Genomic DNA, 11,693 nt, shown 5'->3' with positions numbered 1-11,693 from the left:
GCCTTGATTTCTGACTGCCAGTCAGGCTCGTTCTGGAGCACTTTTGTCCCCATAGCTTTGAGCTTGGTTGTGAGCTCATTGATTTCCTCTTCCAGTGCCATTTTCTCATGCACTGTCCTGTCGATCACCTGTTCCCTCTGTTTAATGGAGTACTCCAGCTCATTGACGTGGTTGCACCTTTGCTTGAGGTCACGTCTGATCTTGTGGATCTCTGCCTGCTGGCTTTGACAACGAGTACTCAAGGACCTGTAGTCCTTCTCTTGGAGCCTCAACTCTTTCTTGGCATCCTTAAGGTCGAGCTGTAGTTCTTCCTTGAGTTTTTCATAATCTGCATTCTGCATGCTCTCCTTTTCCTTTTTCCATGAAGCTTCTTTGCAGGACATGGCGATCTTCAGACTGGCATTTTCATGAGCCAGATGCATATTCTTAGAATCCAAATTCTGCTTTTCCTCAAGGAGGTCCTCAAACAATTTCTCGTGGTCTGGCACCTGAAAGACACGAACAAACATATAACAGTTAAAAACACAGTCCCACACTCACTTTGAATTAAATGTTGATGAACCAGACCAACAAATCATTGATTTAACCACCAGTACATTTAAATACAGTTTCTTCAATTCTGTTAAATACAGTCTCTACATACTATGGATGTCACGATATGAAATTTTGGCGCAGAGCCAGAGGAAATATCACGGTTTCAGGATTTACACGATTATTGATTAAATGAAAAACAAACAATATATAGCTAATGATATAACTAATTAACTACAATATTTATTATTATTGTCAACAATTACGTTTACGTTTAATTACGTGACTTGCGAGAGATTTCACCACGCAGTGCACACACAAATTAAAAAAAATCACTAGTATGCTACTGCTAGCATTCTAGCATTAGCACCAATGTGATGGGTTCATTTAAAGTCCATCCCCTCACAGAAAAAATATTTTTGAGTTTGAGACAAACATTGGAAAAATAAAATAAAATCGTCGATGTGTCCTGCTTAGAAACCTTACCCTTCCTGACTTGTTCTTTGGCATGTTGGCTAAATATAGGGGTATTATATATGTGTACTGAAGTATATACTGTCTTCTGACGGTCTCGTGTATCGAAGATTTGTGGATCTGTGGTCTAGTTTTGGAGCTGTTGTGCTCATAAGGTCTCCTCCATAACTCCTATAGGCACTGAACCTGGTAGTGATGGCTTTGAAGTAAAGATAAATTACATTAAACAATCAAAGTCAAATATGACATCATAGACACTGTCACATTTGACATCATAGACACTGTCACATGTGACATCACAGAAGCTGTCACATGGGACATCACAGACACTGTCAGTTAAATGTGATATTAAACAAAGTTTTCCATGATATGAGCCCTAAAATCATTTCTTTTTAGATGTGAATCTAAAATGTGAAGAATGAAAGTCTGAAAATACATCTTGTTTTTTAAAATCAGAAGTGACCACATTAGTAGGAGCGAGGGGTGGAGCCTGACTGAGAGCTCGAGGACACTGCATGCCCTCCTCGACCTGCACCCATTGGACATTACTAGCTTTCAATCACATCATATACACATCATATATTTGACTCTATATGGAACCATGACTTACAAAATGAACACCAGGGTGTGTGACGGAGCGCACGGCGTCTCGGCACGGCGTCTCGTCACGGCAGCAGTACACTGCCTCGTATACACGGGGGTGCCGGTGCACACGCCGACCGTCACAGCACTAATACACTGCCCCGTTTACATGTCTCATTATTACAAGAGTTAACTGTGTGCGTTACATCTTACCGGTGTTCAGTGTCGCGTCTGTGTTTGTTTGTGCGGGGCGAGCGGTTCCGGATGCGGATATAAATAGACGCTCAACTTCCGGAGTAACCGAAAGTGAACCCGCATTCTGTTTAATATTGCTTCGGCTGTTGTATGTATAGTTGGCTACGCCTTCAAGTGTACGTGTGTTAAGTTTGTTACCATACATGGTTCAGTCATATGGAATTCAATTTATTAGCTGTTAAAGCTTCTTGGTGTCACGTACCGGGGACACCCCTGTTTATTGTTGTATTTTGGTTTGCTCCAATTGTAGGGGCGGGCTTAGCCCCGATTTAAGCGTGTGGATTCATTCTGTCAGGAGGGCTGCTACTGGAAGGACGTAAGTCATAGAGCTCTCCCAAAAACGGTTTTCTGCAAAAATATTTGGTTATTGAAGTTATTTGTTTGGGCCAATGTGCCTATTTATTTTCTCATATCCCAGTGTTTGTTTTCCACTGGTTTGTTTTATTTTATATTTACTTTGAATAATTCTGCCTTGTCGGCCTTCAATTTGGGGTTAACAAATAAATGCCCTCTTACAACTGCAACTCCAAGTACTCCTGAGAGTTATTTCCATCGAGCTCAGTCGCTCATAGACATACCTACCTTCAACATTTGGTGGCAGTGGTGGGATCTGAACCCACGCCTCCTAAGAGACTGGAGCCTAAATCCAGCGCCTTCGACCACTCGGCCACACTACCTGACACCTGAACAGCAGGAGGACCTGCTGAGCATCATCCCCAGAGGCCTGTTCCGAGACCAGCCAGGGCGGACCGAGGTTATCACCCATGACATCCAGCTCACGTCTCCAGGTCCCATCCGGCAGACCGCTACCAGGGTTCCAGCGCGGCTGATATCTACGCTGAAGCAAGAGGTACAGGACATGCTGGAGATGGGGGTGATTGAGCCTTCGCACAGTGAGTGGTGCAGTCCAGTGGTCCTAGTTCCAAAAAAGGATGGCGGACTCCGCTTCTGTATTGACTTCTCAAAGCTGAACAGCATCTCGACATTTGACCCCTATCCCATGCCCCGTGTGGACGAGATGGTGGAGCGCTTGGGGAGGGCAAAGTTCCTCAGCACTTTGGACCTGTGTAAGGGGTACTGGCAAGTACCACTCTCCCCCCGAGCACAGGAGCTGACTGCCTTCCGTGCCCCATCGGGTCTATACCAGTTCCGGGTCATGCCCTTTGGCCTTCATGGCGCCACAGCAAGCTTCCAGCGTCTCATGGATGAGGTGCTGAGAGGCGCTGAGGACTACGCCGCGGCCTATATTGATGACGTTATTATACATAGTTCCTCCTGGGCGGAGCATCTTCATCACCTTCGCGATGTCTTCCGGCGGATCCATCAAGCAGGGCTGGTGGTGAACGCCAGCAAGTGCCAGCTCGCCAGGTCGGAGGTCTGTTACCTAGGCTACAGCCTGGGGAGCGGCACTATCCGACCTCAAATCGGAAAGGTGGACGCCATCCGCGATTCGCTGCCGCCCTCTACTAAAAAGGGGGTGAGGTCATTCCTGGGATTAGTCGGCTGGTACCGACGTTTCATCCCTAACTTCTCCAGCCGGGCTGCACCCTTGACAGACCTAACTCGCAATACCAGTCCCAACAAGGTGGTTTTGACAGCTGAGGGTGAAGCAGCTTTTCAGGACTTGAAAGAGAGCATGTGTCTTGATCCGGTGCTCCAGAGCCCAGACTTTTCCTTGCCCTTTACGGTACAGACAGACGCCTCAGGCCTTGGACTGGGGGCAGTGTTGTTGCAGGGTGAGGGGGAGGACAAAAGACCAGTGCAGTATGTGAGCCGTAAACTGTTCCCTCGCGAGACTCGCTACTCCACTGTTGAGAAAGAGGCTTTGGCTATTAAGTGGGCCATTGACACTCTTAAGTACTATCTGGTGGGCAAAGACTTTGTCCTTGAGACGGACCACAGGGCCCTACAGTGGCTCCATCGCATGAGGGATTTTAATTCAAGGATTACCCGTTGGCACCTGTCGTTGCAGCCCTACAAGTTTACGGTGAAGTACAAGGCAGGCAAAGACAATGCTATTGCGGACTTCCTTTCGCGCCATGACATGGACGCTTTCTCTTAAGGAGGGGGGTGTGTGACGGAGCGCACGGCGTCTCGGCACGGCGTCTCGTCACGGCAGCAGTACACTGCCTCGTATACACGGGGGTGCCGGTGCACACGCCGACCGTCACAGCACTAATACACTGCCCCGTTTACATGTCTCATTATTACAAGAGTTAACTGTGTGCGTTACATCTTACCGGTGTTCAGTGTCGCGTCTGTGTTTGTTTGTGCGGGGCGAGCGGTTCCGGATGCGGATATAAATAGACGCTCGACTTCCGGAGTAACCGAAAGTGAACCCGCATTCTGTTTAATATTGCTTCGGCTGTTGTATGTATAGTTGGCTACGCCTTCAAGTGTACGTGTGTTAAGTTTGTTACCATACATGGTTCAGTCATATGGAATTCAATTTATTAGCTGTTAAAGCTTCTTGGTGTCACGTACCGGGGACACCCCTGTTTATTGTTGTATTTTGGTTTGCTCCAATTGTAGGGGCGGGCTTAGCCCCGATTTAAGCGTGTGGATTCATTCTGTCAGGAGGGCTGCTACTGGACGGACGTAAGTCATAGAGCTCTCCCAAAAACGGTTTTCTGCAAAAATATTTGGTTATTGAAGTTATTTGTTTGGGCCAATGTGCCTATTTATTTTCTCATTTCCCAGTGTTTGTTTTCCACTGGTTTGTTTTATTTTATATTTACTTTGAATAATTCTGCCTTGTCGGCCTTCAATTTGGGGTTAACAAATAAATGCCCTCTTACAACTGCAACTCCAAGTACTCCTGAGAGTTATTTCCATCGAGCTCAGTCGCTCATAGACATACCTACCTTCAACAGGGTGTATTGAGGAAGAAACAAGAGATGATTGATTCAATTTCAAATGTCTTTATTTTTTTAAGAATGGTTTCTCTCTTGTGACAAATGTACTTATTGTAAGTTGCTTTGGACAAAAGCATCTGCTAAATGCCCTAAATGTAAATATTTTCTTCATTTCCTTTGCCGCTTCTCCTCCTTCTCTCTGTCTAGTTTGTCTCTCTGCTCCTGCCTCTTCTTCTCTTGCAGCTCCTTCTTTTGCCTCTTCTCTGCCTCTTTCTTTGCTTTCTTTTGCTCCTTTTGAATCCTTGCCTTGTCCTTATCGGTCATCAAGGCCAGTTCCTGAAAAGACAGAGACGACAAGTGTTTAGATATTTTCTCTTTCGAAAGTCTGAATAAGAAACAAACTTAAAGTGCAACAAGTTCTTATTCAGATCAAACAGAGCTGATGTGACTTACCTGAAGCTTGATCTGTTTCAGAATGAGCAGCTTTAGTATGTCTGCCTCATGCTTGGCCGCCCACATCTGCTCAGTATTGCTGACCAGTTTCTCCAGCTCCTTGATTTTTGTGAAGCCAGCCTCCTTCTCAGCCTGCTCACTACTGAGATGGTCCTCCAGAGTGTTAACTTTAGTCTCCCACTCAGTCTTGTTCTGGAGGATCCTTGCCTCCATGGCTTGCTGCATGGACAGGAGTTTCTTGTTGCTGGCTTCCAGTGCCTTATTTTGACTGGTGAGACTGTTGATCAGCTGATCCGTTTGGACAATTCTGGCCTCATGTTTGGTCACCCACTTCTCTTCTGTGACCTTGAGCTGTCTCTCCAGCTCCTTGATTCTACTGGAGCCAGCCTCCTTCTCTGCCTGCTCACGGCTGAGCTCGTGCTTCAGAGCCTTGATTTCTGACTGCCAGTCAGGCTCGTTCTGGAGAACTTTTGTCCCCATAGCTTTGAGCTTGGTTGTGAGCTCATTGATTTCCTCTTCCAGTGCCATTTTCTCATGCACTGTCCTGTCGATCACCTGTTCCCTCTGTTTAATGGAGTACTCCAGCTCATTGACGTGGTTGCACCTTTGCTTGAGGTCACGTCTGATCTTGTGGGTCTCTGCCTGCTGGCTTTGACAACGAGTACTCAAGGACCTGTAGTCCTTCTCTTGGAGCCTCAACTCTTTCTTGGCATCCTTAAGGTCGAGCTGTAGTTCTTCCTTGAGTTTTTCATAATCTGCATTCTGCATGCTCTCCTTTTCCTTTTTCCATGAAGCTTCTTTGCAGGACATGGCGATCTTCAGACTGGCATTTTCATGAGCCAGATGCATATTCTTAGAATCCAAATTCTGCTTTTCCTCAAGGAGGTCCTCAAACAATTTCTCGTGGTCTGGCACCTGAAAGACACGAACAAACATATAACAGTTAAAAACACAGTCCCACACTCACTTTGAATTAAATGTTGATGAACCAGACCAACAAATCATTGATTTAACCACCAGTACATTTAAATACAGTTTCTTCAATTCTGTTAAATACAGTCTCTACATACTATGGATGTCACGATATGAAATTTTGGCGCAGAGCCAGAGGAAATATCACGGTTTCAGGATTTACACGATTATTGATTAAATGAAAAACAAACAATATATAGCTAATGATATAACTAATGAACTACAATATTTATTATTATTGTCAACAATTACGTTTACGTTTAATTACGTGACTTGCGAGAGATTTCACCACGCAGTGCACACACAAATTAAAAAAAATCACTAGTATGCTACTGCTAGCATTCTAGCATTAGCACCAATGTGATGGGTTCATTTAAAGTCCATCCCCTCACAGAAAAAATATTTTTGAGTTTGAGACAAACATTGGAAAAATAAAATAAAATCGTCGATGTGTCCTGCTTAGAAACCTTACCCTTCCTGACTTGTTCTTTGGCATGTTGGCTAAATATAGGGGTATTATATATGTGTACTGAAGTATATACTGTCTTCTGACGGTCTCGTGTATCGAAGATTTGTGGATCTGTGGTCTAGTTTTGGAGCTGTTGTGCTCATAAGGTCTCCTCCATAACTCCTATAGGCACTGAACCTGGTAGTGATGGCTTTGAAGTAAAGATAAATTACATTAAACAATCAAAGTCAAATATGACATCATAGACACTGTCACATTTGACATCATAGACACTGTCACATGTGACATCACAGAAGCTGTCACATGGGACATCACAGACACTGTCAGTTAAATGTGATATTAAACAAAGTTTTCCATGATATGAGCCCTACAATCATTTCTTTTTAGATGTGAATCTAAAATGTGAAGAATGAAAGTCTGAAAATACATCTTGTTTTTTAAAATCAGAAGTGACCACATTAGTAGGAGCGAGGGGTGGAGCCTGACTGAGAGCTCGAGGACACTGCATGCCCTCCTCGACCTGCACCCATTGGACATTACTAGCTTTCAATCACATCATATACACATCATATATTTGACTCTATATGGAACCATGACTTACAAAATGAACACCAGGGTGTATTGAGGAAGAAACAAGAGATGATTGATTCAATTTCAAATGTCTTTATTTTTTTAAGAATGGTTTCTCTCTTGTGACAAATGTACTTATTGTAAGTTGCTTTGGACAAAAGCATCTGCTAAATGCCCTAAATGTAAATATTTTCTTCATTTCCTTTGCCGCTTCTCCTCCTTCTCTCTGTCTAGTTTGTCTCTCTGCTCCTGCCTCTTCTTCTCTTGCAGCTCCTTCTTTTGCCTCTTCTCTGCCTCTTTCTTTGCTTTCTTATGCTCCTTTTGAATCCTTGCCTTGTCCTTATCGGTCATCAAGGCCAGTTCCTGAAAAGACAGAGACGACAAGTGTTTAGATATTTTCTCTTTCGAAAGTCTGAATAAGAAACAAACTTAAAGTGCAACAAGTTCTTATTCAGATCAAACAGAGCTGATGTGACTTACCTGAAGCTTGATCTGTTTCAGAATGAGCAGCTTTAGTATGTCTGCCTCATGCTTGGCCGCCCACATCTGCTCAGTATTGCTGACCAGTTTCTCCAGCTCCTTGATTTTTGTGAAGCCAGCCTCCTTCTCAGCCTGCTCACTACTGAGATGGTCCTCCAGAGTGTTAACTTTCGTCTCCCACTCAGTCTTGTTCTGGAGGATCCTTGCCTCGATGGCTTGCTGCACGGAGATGAGCCTCTGGTTGCTGGCTTCCAGTGCCATATTCTGACTGCTGAGACTGTTGATCACCTGATCCGTATAGACAATTCTGGCCTCATGTTTGGTCACCCACTTCTCTTCTGTGACCTTGAGCTGTCTCTCCAGCTCCTTGATTCGATTGGAGCCAGCCTCCTTCTCCACCCGCTCGCTACTGAGATGGTCCTCCAGAGTGTTAACTTTAGTCTCCCACTCAGTCTTGTTCTGGAGGATCCTTGCCTCGATGGCTTGCTGCACGGAGATGAGCCTCTGGTTGCTGGCTTCCAGTGCCATATTCTGACTGCTGAGACTGTTGATCACCTGATCCGTATAGACAATTCTGGCCTCATGTTTGGTCACCCACTTCTCTTCTGTGACCTTGAGCTGTCTCTCCAGCTCCTTGATTCGATTGGAGCCAGCCTCCTTCTCCACCCGCTCGCTACTGAGATGGTCCTCCAGAGTGTTAACTTTAGTCTCCCACTCAGTCTTGTTCTGGAGGATCCTTGCCTCCATGGCTTGCTGCATGGACAGGAGTTTCTTGTTGCTGGCTTCCAGTGCCTTATTTTGACTGGTGAGACTGTTGATCAGCTGATCCGTTTGGACAATTCTGGCCTCATGTTTGGTCACCCACTTCTCTTCTGTGACCTTGAGCTGTCTCTCCAGCTCCTTGATTCTACTGGAGCCAGCCTCCTTCTCTGCCTGCTCACAGCTGAGCTCGTGCTTCAGAGCCTTGATTTCTGACTGCCAGTCAGGCTCGTTCTGGAGAACTTTTGTCCCCATAGCTTTGAGCTTGGTTGTGAGCTCATTGATTTCCTCTTCCAGTGCCATTTTCTCATGCACTGTCCTGTCGATCACCTGTTCCCTCTGTTTAATGGAGTACTCCAGCTCATTGACGTGGTTGCACCTTTGCTTGAGGTCATGTCTGATCTTGTGGATCTCTGCCTGCTGGCTTTGACAACGAGTACTCAAGGACCTGTAGTCCTTCTCTTGGAGCCTCAACTCTTTCTTGGCATCCTTAAGGTCGAGCTGTAGTTCTTCCTTGAGTTTTTCATAATCTGCATTCTGCATTCTCTCCTTTTCCTTTTTCCATGAAGCTTCTTTGCAGGACATGGCGATCTTCAGACTGGCATTTTCATGAGCCAGATGCATATTCTTAGAATCCAAATTCTGCTTTTCCTCAAGGAGGTCCTCAAACAATTTCTCGTGGTCTGGCACCTGAAAGACACGAACAAACATATAACAGTTAAAAACACAGTCCCACACTCACTTTGAATTAAATGTTGATGAACCAGACCAACAAATCATTGATTTAACCACCAGTACATTTAAATACAGTTTCTTCAATTCTGTTAAATACAGTCTCTACATACTATGGATGTCACGATATGAAATTTTGGCGCAGAGCCAGAGGAAATATCACGGTTTCAGGATTTACACGATTATTGATTAAATGAAAAACAAACAATATATAGCTAATGATATAACTAATTAACTACAATATTTATTATTATTGTCAACAATTACGTTTACGTTTAATTACGTGACTTGCGAGAGATTTCACCACGCAGTGCACACACAAATTAAAAAAAATCACTAGTATGCTACTGCTAGCATTCTAGCATTAGCACCAATGTGATGGGTTCATTTAAAGTCCATCCCCTCACAGAAAAAATATTTTTGAGTTTGAGACAAACATTGGAAAAATAAAATAAAATCGTCGATGTGTCCTGCTTAGAAACCTTACCCTTCCTGACTTGTTCTTTGGCATGTTGGCTAAATATAGGGGTATTATATATGTGTACTGAAGTATATACTGTCTTCTGACGGTCTCGTGTATCGAAGATTTGTGGATCTGTGGTCTAGTTTTGGAGCTGTTGTGCTCATAAGGTCTCCTCCATAACTCCTATAGGCACTGAACCTGGTAGTGATGGCTTTGAAGTAAAGATAAATTACATTAAACAATCAAAGTCAAATATGACATCATAGACACTGTCACATTTGACATCATAGACACTGTCACATGTGACATCACAGAAGCTGTCACATGGGACATCACAGACACTGTCAGTTAAATGTGATATTAAACAAAGTTTTCCATGATATGAGCCCTACAATCATTTCTTTTTAGATGTGAATCTAAAATGTGAAGAATGAAAGTCTGAAAATACATCTTGTTTTTTAAAATCAGAAGTGACCACATTAGTAGGAGCGAGGGGTGGAGCCTGACTGAGAGCTCGAGGACACTGCATGCCCTCCTCGACCTGCACCCATTGGACATTACTAGCTTTCAATCACATCATATACACATCATATATTTGACTCTATATGGAACCATGACTTACAAAATGAACACCAGGGTGTATTGAGGAAGAAACAAGAGATGATTGATTCAATTTCAAATGTCTTTATTTTTTTAAGAATGGTTTCTCTCTTGTGACAAATGTACTTATTGTAAGTTGCTTTGGACAAAAGCATCTGCTAAATGCCCTAAATGTAAATATTTTCTTCATTTCCTTTGTCGCTTCTCCTCCTTCTCTCTGTCTAGTTTGTCTCTCTGCTCCTGCCTCTTCTTCTCTTGCAGCTCCTTCTTTTGCCTCTTCTCTGCCTCTTTCTTTGCTTTCTTTTGCTCCTCTTGAATCCTTGCCTTGTCCTTATCGGTCATCAAGGCCAGTTCCTGAAAAGACAGAGACGACAAGTGTTTAGATATTTTCTCTTTCAAAAGTCTGAATAAGAAACAAACTTAAAGTGCAACAAGTTCTTATTCAGATCAAACAGAGCTGATGTGACTTACCTGAAGCTTGATCTGTTTCAGAATGAGCAGCTTTATGTCTGCCTCATGCTTGGCCGCCCACATCTGCTCAGTATTGCTGACCAGTTTCTCCAGCTCCTTGATTTTTGTGAAGCCAGCCTCCTTCTCAGCCTGCTCACTACTGAGATGGTCCTCCAGAGTGTTAACTTTCGTCTCCCATTCAGTCTTGTTCTGGAGGATCCTTGCCTCGATGGTTTGTTGCACAGAGATGAGCCTCTGGTTGCTGGCTTCCAGTGCCATATTCTGACTGCTGAGACTGTTGATCACCTGATCCGTATAGACAATTCTGGCCTCATGTTTGGTCACCCACTTCTCTTCTGTGACCTGGAGCTGTCTCTCCAGCTCCTTGATTCGATTGGAGCCAGGCTCCTTCTCCACCCGCTCACTACTGAGATGATCCTCCAGAGTGTTAACTTTAGTCTCCCACTCAGTCTTGTTCTGGAGGATCCTTGCCTCCATGGCTTGCTGCATGGACAGGAGTTTCTTGTTGCTGGCTTCCAGTGCCTTATTTTGACTGGTGAGACTGTTGATCAGCTGATCCGTTTGGACAATTCTGGCCTCATGTTTGGTCACCCACTTCTCTTCTGTGACCTTGAGCTGTCTCTCCAGCTCCTTGATTCTACTAGAGCCAGCCTCCTTCTCTGCCTGCTCACGGCTGAGCTCGTGCTTCAGAGCCTTGATTTCTGACTGCCAGTCAGGCTCGTTCTGGAGAACTTTTGTCCCCATAGCTTTGAGCTTGGTTGTGAGCTCATTGATTTCCTCTTCCAGTGCCATTTTCTCATGCACTGTCCTGTCGATCACCTGTTCCCTCTGTTTAATGGAGTACTCCAGCTCATTGACGTGGTTGCACCTTTGCTTGAGGTCACGTCTGATCTTGTGGATCTCTGCCTGCTGGCTTTGACAACGAGTACTCAAGGACCTGTAGTCCTTCTCTTGGAGCCTCAACTCTTTCTTGGCATCCTTAAGGTCGAGCTGTAGTTCTTCCTTGAGTTTTTCATAATCTGCATTC

At 44.4% G+C, this 11,693-nt stretch overlaps 1 protein-coding gene and 1 non-coding gene across 2 annotated transcripts; both read right to left on the bottom strand.

The window, feature by feature from the left end:
* Positions 1-2,437: 2,437 nt before the first annotated feature.
* trnal-uag (transfer RNA leucine (anticodon UAG)) lies at positions 2,438-2,519 on the bottom strand. The gene has a single exon. It is a non-coding gene; the product is annotated as a tRNA-Leu (tRNA).
* Positions 2,520-10,367: 7,848 nt separating this feature from the next.
* On the bottom strand, positions 10,368-11,452 carry LOC138410845 (myosin heavy chain, cardiac muscle isoform-like). The gene is made up of 2 exons (XM_069528588.1): positions 10,667-11,452; positions 10,368-10,549 (listed from the first exon to the last, which is right to left on the bottom strand). Exons 1-2 carry the CDS (start codon positions 11,408-11,410, stop codon positions 10,382-10,384), a joined length of 912 nt encoding a protein of 303 aa, XP_069384689.1. The 5' UTR covers positions 11,411-11,452; the 3' UTR covers positions 10,368-10,381.
* Positions 11,453-11,693: the final 241 nt, after the last annotated feature.

This window comes from Paralichthys olivaceus, chromosome 7 (assembly GCF_024713975.1).
Source record: "Paralichthys olivaceus isolate ysfri-2021 chromosome 7, ASM2471397v2, whole genome shotgun sequence".
In the NCBI taxonomy this organism is placed as follows: Eukaryota; Metazoa; Chordata; class Actinopteri; order Pleuronectiformes; family Paralichthyidae; genus Paralichthys; species Paralichthys olivaceus.
The sequence above is the reverse complement of the archived record's forward strand: the minus strand, read 5'-3'. Positions and strand labels throughout refer to the sequence as shown.

Bases quoted from the DNA above. Each gene is read 5' to 3' on its own strand.
- LOC138410845 (XM_069528588.1), bottom strand. From the start codon at position 11,410: ATGGGGACAAAAGTTCTCCAGAACGAGCCTGACTGGCAGTCAGAAATC. The intron at 10,550-10,666 runs GTAAGTCACATC...CTGTCTTTTCAG, and splicing joins TGAAACAGATCAAGCTTCAG to GAACTGGCCTTGATGACCGA.